At 37.9% G+C, this 20,767-nt stretch overlaps 1 protein-coding gene across 6 annotated transcripts in view; it reads right to left on the minus strand.

The window, feature by feature from the left end:
• Elavl2 (ELAV like RNA binding protein 2) overlaps nt 1-20,767 on the minus strand; it is a 67,975-nt gene that overhangs the window by 19,815 nt on the left and 27,393 nt on the right. For all 6 annotated transcript variants that reach the window (XM_027930915.3, XM_027930912.3, XM_027930917.3 and 3 more), the window contains exon 3: nt 15,948-16,051. In XM_027930915.3, coding sequence (XP_027786716.1) covers nt 15,948-16,051 — 104 coding nt within the window. The remainder of the gene's footprint in view (nt 1-15,947; nt 16,052-20,767) is intronic.

Here is a 20,767-nt window from a genome sequence, read left to right on the forward strand (position 1 = left end):
AAAGGGACAGCCTTAACTAAATACCCATCTTTTGCAAACAGCTGCAGCAAGTCCATTACACATTCTTTGTCTAACCATATCTTCATCGCATACTTATGCTTACCAGGAATTGCCAGTTTTGAGCCACCCACCCGAAGTTAAAGATGATCAAACAACAACAAAAAAAGAACTCCACAGAATGTTTCACTTTTAACTGTACTTAAATTGTTTTCTTTCCAACTTTGAGCACATTGGGCAGGTCTCCACTGCTTCTTGTGAACAATATTTAGAAACCTCCTGATGTAGAAATTATAAATAAAAACATAAGAATTCTTTAAGGTACTTGGAAAACAGGGATCCCTTTTCCCTCAGAGAGCAGACCACTAAAGAGAAATAAAGGAAACGTGCAGTGAAAAATAAGTGCTTTTATGGTCAAAGAAAAGTTGATAAATGACAGGATGCAGGGCAGATGGAAATTAGAAAATAATGCAAGGCATAAAGAGAGGAATTAGACTTGCATATTGAGGATGAAACCCCAGATGAGTCAGAATCAAGATTTCTGTGAGCTGGGTACAGTGGCACATGCTGAGGTGAGAGGATCTCATGTTCCAAGCCAACCTCAGCAATTTAGCAAAGCCCTAAATAACTAAATGAAACTCAGTTTTAAAAGAAAAAAGAAAATAAAAAGGACTCAGGATGTCGCTCAGTGGTAAACCACAATGGGTTAAATCCCCAGTATCCAAAAAAAGATTTCTGTTGACAAAGTTAATTCTGCAATGGTGAGTTGGGGGCAGATTCAGAGACCATAGATATCAGTCAGGGTGAAACTTCTATGAGCAGAGGAATAACAGTTTAAATGTGGGGAAGAATCAGCTGACAGAAACATAGGAAAGTAGAATACATGAGTTTTCCCATCATAACCTAGGAGGGAACAGTTGAAATCAGTGTGGCAGTCAAAAAGCTCATTAAATACCATATACACTAAGTTTCCCCTTTGTTATGTAACCTGGGGAAAAAAAAAACTGCTTCACCACAATGTTAGCCAAGCTACCCAAGTCTTCTCTGACCTACTTATATATACATTAATGAAAACATAATGATCCTATCTCTGTACAGTAAATACTGCACAGGCAAACTTCATCTTGGTATCATTTGCAAGTAGTTTAAATGAGCCCCAGGTCACTGTAGATCTTTGCAGAACAAGGCAAGTACATTTCTGTGATAAAATGAATTAATCTATTCAAAATTCATTCCCATAGTTCCTCAATAAATTAAGTCTTCACGAGAGGGGAATAAATGCAAAATATGGAGCTAGGTTCAGTCAAATATCCCTACCAATCACTTATGTAAAATGCTATTACGTGACAGAACATGTGCACTGAGTAGTTTTCAGATATGAGTTCCTTCTAAAAGGTACATCAGATAAAGGCCTCTGTGTCTTTGGATGAGCCATTTCTCCATAATACTTTCCTTTTCTTCACCTAGTAAAATATATTTTGTAAAACCCTATCACCCTTAAAATTATTGCAGAGACCTCCAGACAGCCAGCAACATGGCCATTTCCATTGTAGTCCACCTTCCCCACTGCACGACATCAATGACAAGACTACCCCTTGTCTTCTTCTAACACTGTTCCAACATTGAGCTAAGCTGACTGGTACACACTAAGCACTCAAAATGCTTGTATAATTAAGAATTTATTGAACTGCCGACAGATATTACCTGTCAAGACAACATAGCCATGGTTATGTACTAACAACAACAACAAAAGAAAAAACTTGTAATTAAATACCTTTTAAAAAAATTTTACACTTGAGTCAGGTGAGGTGGCACATACCTATAATCCTAGTGATTGGGAGGCTGAGGTAGGAGGATCATAAGGCCAAGATCATCCTCAGCAAAATAGTGAGACTCCATCTCTAAACAAAAAATTTAAAGGATTGGGGCTGGGGTTGTGGCTCAGTGGTAGAGCTCTTGCCTAGCATGTGGGGCCCTGGGTTCGATTCTCAGCACCACATAAATGAAACAAAGGTATTGTGTCCACCTACAACTAAAATATTTTTAAAAAACACACACCAAAAATAAATTTTTTTTAAAAAAAAAGGACTGGGGATGTAGTTCAATCAAAAAAAAAAAAAAAAAGATAGTTTCACATTTGTTTGTGCTTGCACTTTGTGTAGTAAAAAGCAAAGGGGGAAAAACATTATATTGGACATGAATAACTTTTAAGATTTGCAACCTTCCCTAAAAATTTAGAGACTATTAGTCTTGTTTTGGTTTCACATAATAGGGCCCTAAGGGGAAAGAACTCTTAAACATGAAATGATCATTTTTTACTCAACCTTTAATTCACCTTTAAAGATGTTAACCCTTGAACATCCAAAAAAAATTCCTAATAATCTTCCTCCTCTTTTGAACAAAGATCAAGATTTTTTCCCCCAGCAGTTCAGTCCCCTTTAAAATACCTGTTTTAAATTTAATATCTGTAGTCCATGTCTATATTAATAAGTAAACCATACAATATCCAAGGCTATTTTAGGCCTGACCTGACTCAGTTGCCAGGGATCTAATGTGTGTGTACATGCACACATATATCCACACATGAAATGTTAGGAAACCAACTCCTTTTCTTTCAAAGTTATCTTCGACTGTCTATGCCTTTAGCTCTCAATCAGAGCAAAACAGACATCAGTGTGAGATACATACATATCATAAATGAGAAAAAAAGGGGTAACAGAAATATTATAAGCCCTCCTCGCAGAGCCGAAGAAGTTTTACCTACATGTATTTTGCAGACCTGATGTTAAGTTATACAACTATGAAGAATTTATTCAATACATAAGGGGATAACCCCTAAAACATTACTGAGTGTTTTATGACTTTAAATCTACCAAGATATTTCTCTCTTAACGTGATTAGACATTGGAGAATAATCACAGGGAAAGCATTTTTTTTAAATGAACTGATTTGCAAGACTAATAGTCTCAAAGACGATCCTTCATTCTCCAAATAACTATTAGACACCTGAGCTGTATTTCCCTAAACAGCTTTAATAAAAAATAATTACTGTATTCCTAAAGCCCTTTGAGTGTCAGTGGTGAAGATCCTACAAGAGGGTTTTAAAGGAAAACATGACAACCTACACAGTACACAATAAAGAGGCTGTATCATTGCCATTTATAGAACTCGCTCAGAAATGTAAAAAGAGGGTAGAGAGGAGGGGACAACCACCTTTATCTTTGCTCCAAGGCAAAGTGCTCTTCTCCTGTTTCAGATCTGTGGAAGACCCTGACTTTACCTTGAGAATCTTGTCCCCAGGTATTTAATTACCCTTAATGATCTGGCACTGGGCCCTTTTTCCCCAAGTCTCACTGATTGATAGCATCAGTAACTGTTGCTGGCTGTAATTAAATCTCCAAATAGCATCCCCTTTACTACTTGGTAGATCAATGCCCTTTAACACCAAGGTAAGAAGTACAAAGGTGAGGGTATTTCTAGCCCTTCCTTCACAGTCCATCTGACACTGTGGGTCAGGATAGTGTGCAGGCAATGCATATTTCACAATTCCCCCAAGACACTGCTTAACAAAGAACACCAAAGAAAATACTTGGTAGTAAAAAGTTCTTATTTTTAAAAAATATTTATTTATTTATTTTTAGTTGTAGTTGGATACAATTATTTTTATGTGGTGCTGAGGATTGAACCCAGGGCCTCACCCATACTAAGCTACAGCCCCAGCATGAAAAATTCTTATTAATCTTTTTTTTTTGGGGGGGGGCGCAAATCTGAGCAGGATGAAACATTCTGAACCTTTGGCAAGAGTATGCCCTCCTATTATATAGTTGTGGGACAAAATTCAGTTCACAGGGTCAATGGGTTTCTAAATTAAGGTTGTATATAATCAGTGTTGTCCTAAAAAGTTTATAGCATGCTATGGGTGGGAGGCCTTATGATGAGAGCTCAAATTCCCATTTATTCAGGCCCTAGCTTGAATGTGCAAATATCCAGATATTAAGAAGGGTGGGAGAGGGGTATAGATGTGGGGAGTGGCTATAAAAGACAAATTTTTATTTAATTGAAAAAGCAATTTTCATGATCTACAGAATCACAGTCATCTTGGTTCATATTAGTTATCTCTGAACTCAAGACAAGAAACACCCATTTTAAATGGATGAGACCTGAACAACCATATGGCAATTCCCCAAATACTCTCAGAATCAAATATGCAATAAATTATATTAATGTATTGGTAAAGTATTTAATGACCTTCAAATGCTGAAAGAATATTATTTCTTGGGTAAATCCAGTATTATATTCATTAAAAGCACATTAATTAGTTTCAATCACTCAAGGTAGTTTAACATAAACCACAAATGAGAATCTTGTTATTTACACGCAGATATGTTTTGAAACAAGCACCACAGAGTACTCCAATGCAAATTGTTAAGGTACACTAAAAAGTGGTTCTCAGGGCAGGCCAGCACCTGTTTTAAGAATCACCTGTGGTGACCCATAAAATACAATTTCCTTGGCCTCTTCATTTAGTAGATGATCAGATTCAGCTGGGGCCCAGAAATCTGAATTTTATCAACCACTCCTTCCTAGCAATATTGATGGACATGAAAGTCTGGGCAGCCCCTTGCATAATAGATGTATAATAGGTGATTTTCAAACTCTGGGGCTTATTAGTATTTCCTGGAGAGTTCATAAAAATCAGATACCAAATCTTCCTCCTTACCATCCACTGATGCTAGTTTCTGAATGAGACAAATTCCCACATCACTTGAAAGCATTTATAGAAAATACAAATCAACATATGCAAAAATGTAGAAGCAAAACAAAGCCCATAAAACCCATCCAAAAATAATTTCTAAAACTCGGACTGCTTGGATGTGACTGCTGGGTTAGGGAGCCCATCAGTCTGGCCTGCCCTCTGTGAAAAGACCACTATGCTTGGTAGAAGCCTTTGAGGTGGAAATCACTCTCAAATCTTTCTAGGAATGGGAATAGAGTCATTTAGCTAGAGCAAGCAGGGACAGTAAAACTGTTAGTACAGACATTTAACAAAACTCATGCAAACTAATGCTTTTCCTGAACTATCAGTTTTCAGGACCATGTGAGTGCTGTTTGTCCTTGCCCTTCCTGTGGTTTACCTGATGGCCATTTCTGGACTCATTAGTAACCTCAGAACCTGAGCAGGAAGGATTAAATTTCTTATTCCTGTGGGAGGAAGAAACTTTGCACTAATGACCAAATGAAAAAAAAAAAACAAGTAAAAAAGAAAGGAAGAAGGAAAACAAAGCACACCAGAAGATTTATTGCTTTTTCTCCCTAAACCCACTTTTCCATAACATAAATTACAATAAATGCTAAAATAGCTGAAAAGAAAAAAAAAAAAGAAAGAACTAAGCTACGCACTGCAATTATTTCCTTTAGAGTAAGGGTAGCTTTTTCATAATTCCTCCCCAGCTAGATTTCTAAAATAAAATTTTGACATAGAAACAGAAGACCAAGAAACAATGGAATATTCCTGATCATTGCCTTGTGTAATTAACAAGACAACACAAGTATGTTCTGCCCTGATAAGTGGTATTCACAGTGACCCTATACGCTGGTACCATCTCCAACATGGTACTAGATTTCTTTATGAACAAGAAAACTAGACCAAGAAAGAGAAAACTGAAAACAAATCCAGAACTCCAAATCCTGCTACATTCCAAGGAGTCCTGCAAAGAAGTGGGGGAGAAAGGGCAGGCAAGGATCAGACTTTATGTATTGTGTACTTTCAAAATTTAGTCCTCTCCACTTGCCCATAAGCAACATGTCAAAATACTTCTGGAAACAAAACTTTCATAAACAAGTCTGATGTAGCACTGTAGCTAAAAAAGTGATGCTAAAGACAAGTTGGGAAATTCTGACAAAGGTGGGTGAAAAGAAATGGACCATCCATGCTTTTCTAAAGAGCTTATACAAATTTAAAGAGATCAACACCAGTGTACTTTTTGGTCATTTTAAAACTAACATCGAAGATTCTCAGAACCTACTAGAAAAGCATCCTTGAAGAAGGGATAGTCTCCTATAAAATAGATCCAGGAAGTTGTTACAGTAATTCCTTTGTTGTTCAATTATAATTGGAAAAAACTGATCAACATTCACTCACCTATCTTCTAAATATGACTTCCATACACCAGTTTTCATCCCAGACTGAAGTTCTGGACTGTCTCAAGAGCTCAACCTCAAAGACAATGTAGCTCTTCCACCCCCTCAACCCTATTAATTCTGTTCAGAGTCTCAAGACACTGAAAGGCCCCCAAGAGTATCGGGCTTATTTATACTATGTGGAACCTACAACCTGTTCTAAGTAAATAATCAATAAACAACATGAGGTAGGAGAAAACAAAAGCTATCCTATCAGCCATAATGAAGTCAGTAGTGCTATTAGCACCTATTAAGAAGAGTAAGTCCCTTACACTAAGCTTCATTTCATGAAAGAAATTAAGTATATGCCTATCAGAGACCATTGCTGCTTCTGCATGAATCCATATAAAAAGACAGAAGTCCTCTGACGTTACTATGAAAAACAGACAGCAAGAATGAAGGGCTCCATCTTTGGAAGCCAGCAGCACATTCACCTTAACTCTCAAGCTAGCTAGGACAGAAAAGACTGTAGCCAAACTGGCCTTGCATCACCTTTCCTGGGCTGTAAATGAACTGAAGCCCAACCCTACCTTCCTCTTAAACAACCATTGAAAAGCAAAGTGCTACAGAAAACTCGGAATGGAACCACTGTTTGACCCAGCTATCCCACTCCTTGTTTTATACCCAAAGGGATTAAAATCAGCATACTACAGTGACAGCCACTTCAATGTTTATAGCGACTCAATTACAATAGTCGAACTATAAAAACAACCTAGATGCCCTTTTGACAGATGAATAGATAAAGAAAATGTGCTATACATACACAATGCAATATTACTCAGCCTTAAAGAAGAATGGACTGATGGCATTTGCAGGTAAATGGATGGAGCTGGAGAATATCATGGTTAGCCAAATAAAGACTTCCAAAAACCAAAGGCCAAATGTTTTTTCTGATATGTGGATGCTAATTCACAGTAAGGGAGTGGGGGGCTAGGCAAGAATAGAGATACTTTGGGTTAGACAGAGGGGAATGAAGAGAGGGGAGGAGATTTGGGGGTAGGAAGCATAGTAGAATGAATTAGATATCATTACCCTATTATTAATTATATATTATTACATGACCTAGTGTGAGTCTATATCTTGTAAAACTAGAAGAGTGAGAAGCTGTACTCCATTTATGTATAATGTATCAGAATGTGTTTTATTGTCATGTATAACTAATTAGAACAAAAACAAAAAAAGTGAAGTTCTAAAAGTGCCTCACTGAGATGCTTGTGGAGATGCCCATTTATAGAAGAGTATAAAGAGCCAAGGAGAAGAGTGCTGTTCAGGTGTAAGGAGTCCTGGTCATTCAGATCAGTATCAGTTAATCCTGTCTCCTTGCTAGGGTAGAACCCAAAAGGATCTGATTACATGGCTGTACTGTATGGTGGAGCACTTGAGCCCCTTCCTCAGCCTCGTTATTATGAGACAACCAATTTTATACTTACCATTCTAGGGCCTACAAATACCTCAAAGTTCCCACAGACTCTTAAGTGATTAAATTTCAAAAACAGAATCTCCCCCCTCCAAACAAACAAACAAAAAAAAGGAGCAATTTCCTAAAACCACACAAGAATGACTTCTGTGCCCTTTCCCCCACCTTTCAACAAGCACAGGATCACAAAGAGGCAGCTTTTCCAAAAGAAGAATTTATAAAAACTAAAATTCTCCACACTGGTTACAGAAAAGAAACAGCAAGGATATTGTGGTATGGACCTCACTGTTTAGGCGTCTACCTGGGCCATTGACTTTCCTGTGGAGCAGCATGCTTGGGTAACAAAATGATCCATCAACTTCCTCCTAAGGAAGATGGGTTCAGTCAATTACTGAGGCTCCCACCATCACCCCCCACTGTGGTCCACAAGCAGGGATGGGCAGAAATCCAACTGGGGACCCTGCCACCAGGCACCCAGGTCCTCACCCCTCCCTCTCTGCTGGCTATCTCCATTGTAAATAACTCAGGGAAAATATCTGAAGAAAATTTGTTTGAAGAAGGACAAGTTATTGCCTTCTGGGAATTCCCAAATGTCATCCAACTCTCACTCTGGCAGTAGCTGGAAGGAGCAGGAGGAACACAATAGTCCCAAAGGGAGGACAAGTAAGTCAGGAACCTATAGGCCACCACCAATCCACACTAAGACCCCACTAGGTAAGGAAGAAACCTCTGGGCTTTGTGTGTCAAAAGACCCAAGCTCATAATGGAGCATTCTAAAAAACACATAAAGGGCATTACATAAATAACACATTAATCAAAAAGTCATCCCTATTTCTCACCTCAAATAATGACCATGTACTACTGGACTCTAAAGGTGTAAGAATTTTATTTAAACATACTGAAGAGTTTTTGTTAAGCAGAAGTAGCAATATTCTGTTAAAGCCTGACATATGGCTCTAGAATATTCTTCCAAACCACAGATTAAAAAGAAAGTTGGGGTGGGGATGTAGCTCAGTGTAGAATGCTTGCCTAGCATGTGCCGATTCTCTCTCCAGCACCACACACAATATATGAAAGGAATTATGCACCAGGTCGGTCTGTATTTTTAAAAAGACAAAATCATTTACTCAATGTTTCCATTCTTGCCTCAATTTTGGCATATATTGTTCCATGAACGTTTTTGTACTCCACAAACAGATCTGCCTAGACATTTATTAGGCTAGCATTTCATATAAGTTTTCAGGAGATTTGAGGCCTATCCTTGAAACTATTATATCCTAATTTTCCAAATCTGTTCAAGGTAAAGGTAAATAATGGTCCATAGACAAGTCTAAAAATGAGGAGTATAAGAGATGATTTACAAATTTCTACACTTTGTACCATCACCAACAATAAACCCTCAGAAGAAAAAAATTAAGAAAAAGTAAACACACACACAAAAAATAAACCCACAGAAGCAGTGAGGTGTGATGCTGAGATATGGGGAGTTGAAGTACAAAGCCAACTTGCCTCTCTTAATGAATACTCAAGCCCAATTGTATCACTGTTCTGCTGAAAACTCTGCCCATCTCTCTCACCTGAGAATCAAAGCAAGTCCCCTTTGCAGCACACTCAGCTTTTATTATCCCTCCTCACTCTCAGGCTCACTCCCACATGGGCCTCCCATCTTGCTTTAACAAATTCCAAGTGCCTCCTCTAATGCCAGCTTTCAAACTTCCATGCCCTGCACTGTGTCACTCTCAAAATGGTGACATTTGTCTCAAATCTCTCAGAACTGTGCTGCAGGCATTTTATTAGAGCACCTTCCAGGTGAGCAAGCCCTTGGCAAATTTACATTCCATCTTCCATGCCCTTTCCTTCCCTACACTAGGGTCCATTTTACACAGCACCTATATGCTATTTCTCAATAGTTAGAACTAAATTTTACAGAACTTAAAATGAAAAGAAAAAAAAAAAAAACAGGCTCATCTCAATAATCCTAGTGAAAAACGGTAGAGCTAGAACGGTGTTGCTCAACACAGATTTTACTATTCTTGCTAACTCTTCAACAGTGGTAAAGGGGAGAAGTTAAAACTGTCAACAGAATAGGATGCTGCCTGTCACCCCTAACCACTTCATTCCACAGGATAAATATCATCTCGTTAAAAAACAATTAACATGTAATTTTTCAGAGACCATGAAAAATTTCTCTCCCCCCAAAGATATAAATAATATTATGAATAGAAGTTATTAGTAAAAATTAATTATTCTAAGTCAATTATTGGTTGAGTATTTCGTACCCAAAATGTTTGGAACCAGAATTTGTTTTAGATGTCAAATGTTTTCAGACTTTGGAATACTTGCACATACATAATGAGATAACCTGGGAATAGAATCCAAGTCTAAGCACAAAATTCATTTGTTTCATGTACACCGTATACACATACCCTTAAGGTAATTTTATATAATAGTTCTAATAATTTTGTGCATGAAATAAAGCTTCATGGTGTGGAATTTTCCATGTGTGGTGTCATGATGACATTCAAAATTTCCAGATTTCGGAGCATTTCAGATTTTCCAATTTATACCCATAACACATTATACAGCTATAAATAGAAACTTAAATGGTTAAAACATTTGTCCAAGATTGCACAGCAAGGTGACTTAGGGAAAATAAGACTTCAGAAATACTGTTCTACATTCTTCTTATATTCAGAGTCCAGTTCATGCTAAACAGATTTTTTAACTGCAAATATGACATTTACTAATTGAGAAAAAGATAGGCTAGTTAGAAATAAATTTAACAAAAAGTTAAAAGCAATACAATAGTTTAGAATTAAGGTTTATTAGCTTTGCTTAATTGCTGTCAAACTTTAAGGATGGGTATTACTATTAATATTTAATATTTCAATTACTTATAATAGAAATTTTCCATATGGGCTTAAATAGAAATTAATTATCTTTAGGCAAAGGTAAGTGTAGCATGTTCTATGCCTGAATGATTAAGAAAAAGATCGATTTCATCAAGACCAAATTCAGGCAGTTTTTCTATGCTGGTAGTATTTCTAGAAGGGGTTTTCTTTTGTGGGTAGAGAAGAGACTGGTTTCTAAGGGCAGTGCCTATAAAAATAAAAAATTCCAGGCGTGCACAGTGATGCATGACTATAATGCCAGTTCCTAGGGAGACTGAGGCAGGAGGCAACGCGTGTGAGACCAGCCTAGGCAACATAATGAGATCCTCCCTCAAAATAAAAAGGGGATGAAACTAGAGATCATTATGATAAGTGAAATAAGCCAAACTCAGAAGGCTAAGGGTCCCATGTTTCTTTCTCACATGTGAAAGCTAGAGGAGAAAAAGGAAAAGAAAGGGTGAGGCAGGGGTCTCATGAAAATCAAAGGGAGATAAGTAAAGAGACCAGGGTGTGGGAGGAGGAACCGAAGTGGGAATTGCTGCAGAATGATATTGGCCAAATTATATTGCTATATTGTGTGTGTATATGAATATGTAACAACAAATCCCACCACTGCATATAACTATAATGCACGGATTTTAAAAAGTGGAAAAAATAATATAAAATAGGCTTGGGATCTAGCTCAGTGGTAGCATGCTTGCCTGGCATTATGCGAGGCCCTGGGTTCAATCCCTAGTCCCATGAAAACAAAAAAAGAATAAAAGTTCTATTCCTTGAGATAATGGCTCCTATTTTCCAATTAAAAAAAAAAAAAAAACTCCTCATGAATTCTGGAAAACTAGAGTTTCCTAAGCTACCTGTAGAAAAGGCAACAGCTGGGAGAGCAGGCAGCAGTCACCCGGCCACTTCACTGTACTCATCATAATCATCTATCCAGAGCACATGATGGGGACACATGCACATACATGTTTGGAAATGATTTTATTTTGCAAAAGTAATGATTTTACTTCTGATCATGAATTGAAGTCTGCACTGCTTTAATCCAGAAATATTTCCTATTATACTTACATTTTATCAACACTTAAGGTACCCTAAAATCAAAATGAGCAGAAAAAGAGCATGAAGCCTGAGACGAGTATCAACCACTGGACCCCTGAAGAGTCCACCAGTGGAAAGGTTCCCATGGGGACCAGAGAGTTGCTGATGAGAAGCTCCTGCCACCACAATACCATTTCTGATGCTGCAAAGAGATATTTTTTTGCCCCCTGGGTAGCTTAATTGTACATATATTACACCTTTTCTCTAATATTTGAAGCTAACACCTTGTAACAATCCCACCTTTTTTCACCATGTCAATATCAGGGACCACGTGGGCAAGGTTCAAACCACAAGAGCTACCTATCATGTAGCTGAAGGATGCTCTGATATCCCTATCGAGATAAGATGCTAGGACTTCTCCCCATTTAGGAAAAAAGTGTTCCGTAGGAAAAGAGAATAACTATATTGAGATTTTTAACCTACTAGTGACACTCTTGAAATAATTCCAACATGGACATATTAAGTTTTCTAATTTCTAATCCACGCTTTCTAAAAGCAAAGACTGTTTGAATCATATTAACCTCCAAATTCTAATCTAGCATCTAGCAGACTCAAGAAAAAAATTGAAGTAGTAGTCTGGTTAAAAGAATTAACCACAAAACGGTTACCAAGGCAAAAACTAGAAGACAAATGGAACTTTGCACAAATATCAAACAGAAAACCCACCAATAAAAAGGTATGTTTTGGCAGTTCCTAAGTGGTAGGCCTCAGATTTGCTGTCACAAATTATCTGCCATTGTGCTATGACACACACACCTATAATCCTAGCAACTTAAGAAGCTGAGAGGAGAAGAAGGCAAGTGGAATCCAGCCTGGATGATTTAGAAAAAATCCTGTTTCAAAACAGAAAGAGCTGAGGATGTAGCTCAGTGGTAGAATCCCGTGGGGGTTTAACCCCCAGTATAAACCCACCAACCAATCCTTTCCTAAATCTCATCTGGAGATGACCTAATAGAGCTGAAGTGGGTCCTGCAACCTGTATTTCTCTCACTGCCCATGTGATTATCATGTAACCAAGTCTGGGAACAACTGCTTTAGGATCACACAGTACCTGAGGGACTTTGCTCAACTCACTGCAGAAACAGCAAGTACGTGTCATTTATTCAACATCCCATCTATTACCCGAAGCCCTACTGTGCTGATGCTGTTAGGAAGCCCCAGGAGAAACTGCTAAATAAACCACCGTTCACAGCACTTGATTCACTATTTCAATATTCCAATAACCAGGAATTTTACCAAAGTCATGCTAACTGTTAAGTGGTATTTCTTGTGTCTAATTCTAAACTCAAGGGGTACTCAAACACTTGTATACTGATAAATAAAAATAAGCTGCTACTTTCTGAAATAATGCATGGTGCTATGGGCGAGAATTTTGATGTAGGTATCAGAAGACAAATATTTGAGTCAGTTTTGTGCCTGGTGTTTTAAGAGTACCATGGTCTTTACTCTTATTGGGGACAGAAAATAATGCTTATACCTAAACCACAACATGATTCCAAAATTTCTGTGGCTCCTCATGGAAAAAAAAATACCAAGAAGGGACCCAGCATGAGTTGGAACAACTCAGCAAGGCAGCAGCTGCAGGTGGGACTTCTGATGGGCTCCAAAAGATGGACAGCTGCAACTCAACCAAAAATGAACGGGAAAGGGTGCACCAGGAAGTGGGAGCCCCAAGAGCATACACACAGAGACTGGGAAGAGAGCCACTTGCAAGGGAAGAGTTAGTGTTACTACATTGGAGAACAGCAACGGCACTGGCGACAAGTCCCCAAAACTGAGCCAAATGATGTGGTGAAACAAGAACATGACAAAATTCCTTCTGAGGAGTAACTAGAGGATAGTGGTATTTTTAAAGATTAGCCTGACAGCCATCATCAGGATGGACGAGAGAAGAGAAAAAGAGACTAACTTATGAAACAGCATCCCCAGGACTGGAAAGAAATACAGCTTGCAAAAGGTACTTATAGCTGTGAACACTTAAAAAATCTGTCTCAAGACCTTTGCAGTAATACACAGGACCTGTCTAATTCAAACTAAGGGGAAAAATGAAAAAAAAAAGGCAAAATTGGTGATATAGACTTTTGGAAAGTGGTCTGCTTTGCCTCTCAGTGGAATCTGGGCCAAATTGAGGATACCAGCTGATATCTGATATTTTTACAGGAACCAAATGGGGGTGGGGAAAGTAGTAGCCTGCTGCTCACCCATCACCCCACCCGCATTTCAGAAAATCAGAAGAGGAATAGCAGATGTCACAGTATAAAAGCCACAAGACATTACTGTCCTTTCTTCCACATTTTCAGCCCAAGCAGTTGGGCTCTGAAGAAAGAAGTCTGGATCATGGACAGTAAGTAAGCAGCTGTCATCAATGGTCTCTTGAAAACCTTGGACATTTCTCTTAGGGGGATCAGTTTCCTCTGCATTTCTACCTTATTCTGAATCATTACAGCAGTTGGGATGTATGCAAAAGAACTAAAAATGAAATGAGGATGACTTGTCTGGAGTGCAGAAAAGGGTGTTTCCTGGGCACAGCCATTTCAACCATACATCCCAGGCTTGTCTTAACCACATCTCAGGTCCTCAGCCTAAGACACACCGATATCCAGGACTCCTGCTAATTTAAGCTGGGGAAGGGGATACCTGCACAGATATGCAGGAAAGAGTAGACAAAACAGTCTATAGACAACTAGATGCTGGATGTCCTTCATATATATACATATGTGTGTGTGTGTATATATATATTTTATATATATATATATATATCATATATAATATTGACTATTACTTATTAGTATTATTAAAAGATTAATATCTTGGCACAAAAAATACAAAAGGTGTGAACAATTCATAAAAAGCAATTTAGATTTTAACAAAATTCAAAGGAAACTTAAGTCTTTATTATCTTTGTATTAAAAATCTAATTTTCCTTCAAATCTTGATAACACAGTAACTAGTTCATTTTCTGCCTTAAGGGTAAAATCTTTTTCTTCATTAAAAAAAGTCCAAGGAACACACAGAATTCTTGGACACCTTACATTTGAGTGCATTTGGGAGCCACCATGAAGTTTTCTTTAGCAAAAACACAGCTGACAGGACTTGTTTTTTTATGGGCCAAGAAATATAAAGTAAAAGATGTCAAAACTACCCAGGGTTAACAAATTACCTTAACTGACAATTCTAAAATAAGTAACTTTTAAGCACAAAGATGACACTGCATTTCCAGATACCTGAAAAAAATGAGCACAAATCTTCTAGACAAGTCTCTAAGCAAGATGAATGCCACAGTCAGCCTTGACTAACTTCCCCTCACCACTTCAGGCTATAGTGTGAGCTGATTTCTTAAATCACTGGTAGAAAACAGGTTCCAACTTGATTCAATTGATAGAGGTTGTCTGGAACACTATTTTGAAAAATATTTGGGAGCCACATCTAGACTCAATGAGAAAGGGTGTCATGATTGATTGGCAATGTCTACACTGGGCAGGAGAGTAAATTGACGGTATGGGTTCTAACAATTTGCTAGAAGCAACATCACTTGTATTTTCTAAAGGAAAAGAAATCTATACTATAAACTAGATCAACTTCTTATCCAGAGAGAATCCACATAAGAATTTCAAAAACACACTAAAGCAGAGAAGTATCCACAAAATTATTTACTATATGTCTTGAAAATAAAAATATAAGAGGAAAAAATAGCCCATGTATCAGGTAAGCTTTCTAATCACCTTCCTCAAAGCAAGCTGAAATCTACTAGAACAGAGTTAGATCACAGCCCAACCACCAAATCCAGAATGCTACCTGTTTTTGCATGACTGGTGACCTAGGAATGTTCTTTACATTTTTTAACTTGGGGGAAAAACTTTGTGAAACACAAATATAAATTCAAGTTTCAGTGTCCATACATAAAGTTTTCTTAGATACAGCCACATACATTCATTTATGTAGTGTCTATAGTTACTTTCATGATTTCAGGGCAGAGACTGTGAAAATTCTAGGACAAGAAATTGTGACAGAAGCTACACTTGCATGCAAACCCTTTATAGAACACAACTACCAATCCCTGCACTCAGGACAAGTCTAAGGATTTTTCAAGTCATCTGGCAAGTAATTCTCTTTAGGCAAGGAGATTTAATTCAGTAGGCTTCATGAAGTACTTGTTTAGCCACTCGGGCCTTTGCTAATGTATGACTACAATCACATATAGTATTCATTAATAAAGTTTCCCCATTGTGCTACAAACAAAAATATTCTGTCTCCCAGAAAAGTGTTTGTATGGGCCCAAAATAAATACAGGAAAGGACTATGAGTAAACCTTAATTTTTTTAAACTTCTGTTCTACAAGCAGATTTAAAGAACTTTAAACATACTTTTATTGTTTTGGTTTGAAGTCTCAATCCATTCAGGGTGTTGATAGCTTTCTCTGCATCCTTGGGGTCAATGTAGTTCACAAAGCCATATCCCAAGCTCTGCCCTGATGGAAGGGAAGGGGAAAAAGGCACACATTAGTTCTACACCACTGACCAGCATGTTTTCTCAAAGGAACTCTCCATCATTCTTACAGAATTATACGTGCAGTCTTTCTTCAACTCCTGTCTACTGTATTTGCAGTTGAAATATCAGAACTCTTCAAGCAGTGCCATTTAAAACAAACAAACAAACAAAACCCCGCACACATCCCAGGGGGAGTTCCATCCGTACACAGGGCCTGCCTAAGCCTGAGTGCCCTAGCAGGGAGGCAACATTCAGCTTCAGCAAACAGGTGCAGATCGTTGTGGAGCTACTGAGAGGGTGTAACCAGCAAGACCTCTTCAGCTTCTGTTTCCTTATCCATAAAATGTGAAGGTAGCAAACAAACATCAACCAAGAATCTGTCAGCATGCTGTAGTAAACTGCACCTGGGCACATTTAACAAGTATAATTATTTCAGAGTCTAGAACAGTAAAGACTGTGTGTGTACGTGATGTCACATGCCACATTTCAGTCAAGGATGGACTAACATATGAGATGGTGGTCCCATACGATTCTAACAGAGGCCAGACATGGTGGCACACGCCTGTAATCTCAGTAGCTGGGGAGGCTGAGGCAGGAGGATGCCAAGTTCAAAGCCAGCCTCAACAACTTAGTGAGGCCCTAAGCAATTCAGTGAGACCCAGTCTCCAAATAATATATATAAAAGGGCTAGAGATGTGGCTCAGTAGTTGAGCACCTCTAGGTTCAATCCTGGAAACAACTACAAAAAATTTCTAAGAGTTGAAAATCTCTATCACCTAGTGACATAGTGTTATAGCTATGATAACAGCATAGCATAATGCATTACTCATGTTTGTGCTGATGCTGGTGTAAACCAACTTACTGCACTACCATTCACAAAAGTACAGTACAATGATGAACAGTACATAATACTTGACAACGATAATAAACTATGTTACCGATTTCAGCATTTCCTATGTGTTTAATCATTATTTTAGAGCATATGGCTATTTATTAAAATAAACAGTTTCCTACACAACAGTATGCCATGTTACGCCAGCAGCAGCCTCTTGCATCTTGGGTTTTCCACATTTTGATGGCATGAAGAGGCCACATCATGTGATTAACCTATACCTTCTAGGTTTGTATAAGTATACACTATGGAATGCATAGGATGATAGATCTAATAATGTATCTCTGAAAATGTGTCCCCAGCATTAAGCAACACAAGAATACATATACACATATGCCCATTTATTGTAGAGGAAGGTTTATTCAAATAAACTCAAATCTTCTACAGGGTTTTTTTATGATTTAGTAAGGAATACAAGAAAACACGGACACAGAGGTTTTACTGAGGACATCCTAACCGACAAGAACAGCTGGAAAGGAGAATAAAGCATAAACAGAAACAAGACATTGACAGTAAGAACTACTTCAAAGCAAGTCGTCGTTCTTCACCCCATCATTTGGGTCCTCTCGCCTCTGGCTCAATGATGCCCCAACTTGCAAAAAATAGGAGGCATCAAACATGGGTAAGCCACATCACTCCCAAAGTCTCAATATTCACCTTAGGCAAAGTTCCTCAGTTTAAAAAGGTGTGAAGCAGTATACAGGTGACAAACATGGGAGTAAGGAAAGGTTAGACAATTAACAATTCCTAGAAAGTACAAACACTTTTATTAAATACTATTGTTCCATCAGTTGAATAGTAAAGCAAAGGTTTTCTCCTTATTGGGGCACTTGTAGTCCAAGTAGCTATGAAGATGGGTATTTAGGACAGCTTTTTTATCAAAATGTATTTTCTTCTGGTTTTTCAAAAAGAATGAGGAGGACTGGAGTTGTGGATCAGTGGCAGAGAGCTTGGCTAGCATGCATGAGGCACTGGGTTCGATCCTCAGCACCACATAAGGAAAAAAAAAAAAAGGTATTGGGTTCATCTACAACTAAAAAAAGAAATTATTAAAAAAAAAAAAAAACCCTCAGAGTTCTTCCCAATATCAAAAAAAAAAAAAAAAGTGAGGAGGGAGAAAGTTAAAAACTCAGCTCATTTTGTTTCCTTTGCAATAAAATTCAGAGGTTTTATTTCACTCACAGTTCTTAAAAAAAAAAAAGGCTCAAATTAAACTATTGTATTTTCAAGCATGCAGGTTTTTTTTTTTTTTCCCAATTTGACAGTTCATTTGTCTACTGCAAGCAGGGATCCCTCTTATGAAACGTGTTGCAGTTCCACTGTCAGTGAACAAGATTCAAATTGGCAGAACACAACAAACTCTCAAGGAACCAACTAACGATGGAATGAATATGGGCTTTGGAGAGAGATGCACCCGAGTTCTGATCTCAACTCACCCATTTACCAATTGTGTGACTTTGAAAAAGCTACTTAACCTCTCTGAACCACAGCTTCCTAATCTCTAAAATGAGGATAATAATTCCTACCAAATTAGGTACTTAGGTGGTGAGGATGATACTCAATATTAATGTCAATCACCCTATCAAAAATTAGTATGAAGAAAATTTATCTACTACATGTTAAAGAGTTTTAAGTGTACTAACAAAGTTTAATTGGGAAGGTGCTATAAATATAATGGGAAAAGGAAAAGGCAAGACAAATATCACAATTGCGTAGTTTTGTCTCACTGCTCTTCTATGACAAAATAAACCAAATTATCCATTGTACCGCATAAAGAGTCCAATTCTTCTACCTACTGACACTACCCTTCCACCCACGTTATAGCTCCTTCTAATCACAGTGCATTCTCAACCTCAGCTGCACACTGGAATCATCCAGAACACCCTGAAAAGCAAAATGATGCCTGAATCCCACAGTCAGAGATTCTCATTTTAGTATTCTATTATGAAGTATGGGAACCAACTTTTTAAATTAAAATCTTAGTGATTCTACTGTACAACAATTTTGAGAACTGGCAGCTATAGGGGGGCTTCTGGAAATCCTGAGAGGGACCCAATACTGAAGATGGTCTGGGCATGTGAAGTGACTATACAGAGAAGGCCACCTTTCACCAGCTGCCCCCCCTTTTATTAAGGGGGGAGGTGGGGACTAAAGATTGATCACAGAGGCACTTTACCACTGATCTACATTCCCAGTACTTTATTTTGAGACCTTGCTAAGTTGCTTAGGGCCTCGCTAAGTTGGTGAAGCTGGCCTCAATCTTGTGATTCTCCCGTCTCAGCCACAGGACTCACTAGAATTACATGCGTGTACCACTGCATCCAGCTACCAGTTGCGTTTTTAAGATCTACATGGATGCTTTTTTCCTAAACCCTTCATGTTATGAATTACTTAGGAAACTGTTCACTGGCCTCCTAAGGTCAGTATGGGGCACAGCAGTGCCTGGTGGGGCTGGATCACTGTATAAAGTGAAAAACCTGTTTTGTACTCACTTTGCTACCTTCCAGGCTGGCCTCAGAGTCTTTCCATTTAGCAAAGCTACAGGTATCAAAGATTTATTAAATGACTCAATGAGAAGCTTAATGATACAATTTATTTAACCAAATGTATTACTTTTGATACACTGTCAGAGAGTCCATCCATGAATGTGTCTTTGACTTGACTCACACAATTATGGCTAGGAAACAAATCAAATGTCTACAACCTATAATCTGACTATATCGAACAAATATTTGTCATCAAATAACCTCTCCTTCTCGTAAGAATTTTCTAATTTGACTAATGGCATTATTAGTAAAAGTGCCATCCATCAATTAGAATGTGTTCAAAGGAAGCAAAATTTTACTATTATCCTACGCAAAATAACATGAAAGAGGCTATCTACTGCTAAAAGGCTGCACTCTAAATCCACTGTTGGCATATTAAATTAAAATGTTGGCATATAAATGCAAGGAAGTTTTGAACTTTATAGATTTTTGTTTTAAGTCAGCCAAGTCAGCAAATATTTATTAGATGCCTAAAATATACAAAATCATCACAGACAGTACTCTCCCCATTCTCACCTTTCAGCTACATATAATTTGCTGTTCAGTTGTAGTCTCACATTAATCATGTTTGATATTTAGAAAAAGGTAAAAATTATACCTAAAGCTTGGCAAGGTCAATTTGTTTCTATGATTCAAAAAGAAAAAGCATAAAGTTGTGATGTAAGGCCTTGTAACCCAGGACTATCAATTGCTGTGTTCTCCCCTGAATCTAAAGTACTTTCAACATGCCTGTAATGCCACCAAGCATCTTCTTACAAAAAAAAAAAAATACTGGTTACCCAGAATCTCAAGTTTCTGTGTATTTTTGTGCAAATACCAGTTTCACTATATATGGATTTCCAAGCCCACTTTTCATTCTTTTGACACAAATACACACACCCCAAAAATATATTGCGGGGTTAGGTGTCATGCAGGGTACCAGGGACTGAATTCAGAGGCACTTAACCACTAAGTCACATCCCCAGCCCTTTTTTTGTGTGTTTTATTTAGAGACATGATTCTCACTGAGTTGCTTAGGGCCTCACTAAGTTGCTGACGCTGGCTTTGAACTCTCAATCCTCCTACCTCAACCTCCCAAGCAGCTGGGATTATAGGCATGCATCATCACACCAAGCAATAAATTATATCTTAATTTGTAAAACATTTCTGGTTATAAATGAATGCAGATCTTTAAAAAACTAATAGTAGTATCAAAATTAAACACCAAGGAAAAGACACTTAGCCAGAATCCTCTTTCCCACTCTCCTGTTCATCAGTT

The sequence above is a fragment of the Marmota flaviventris genome, chromosome 13 (assembly GCF_047511675.1).
Source record: "Marmota flaviventris isolate mMarFla1 chromosome 13, mMarFla1.hap1, whole genome shotgun sequence".
Classification (NCBI taxonomy): Eukaryota; Metazoa; Chordata; class Mammalia; order Rodentia; family Sciuridae; genus Marmota; species Marmota flaviventris.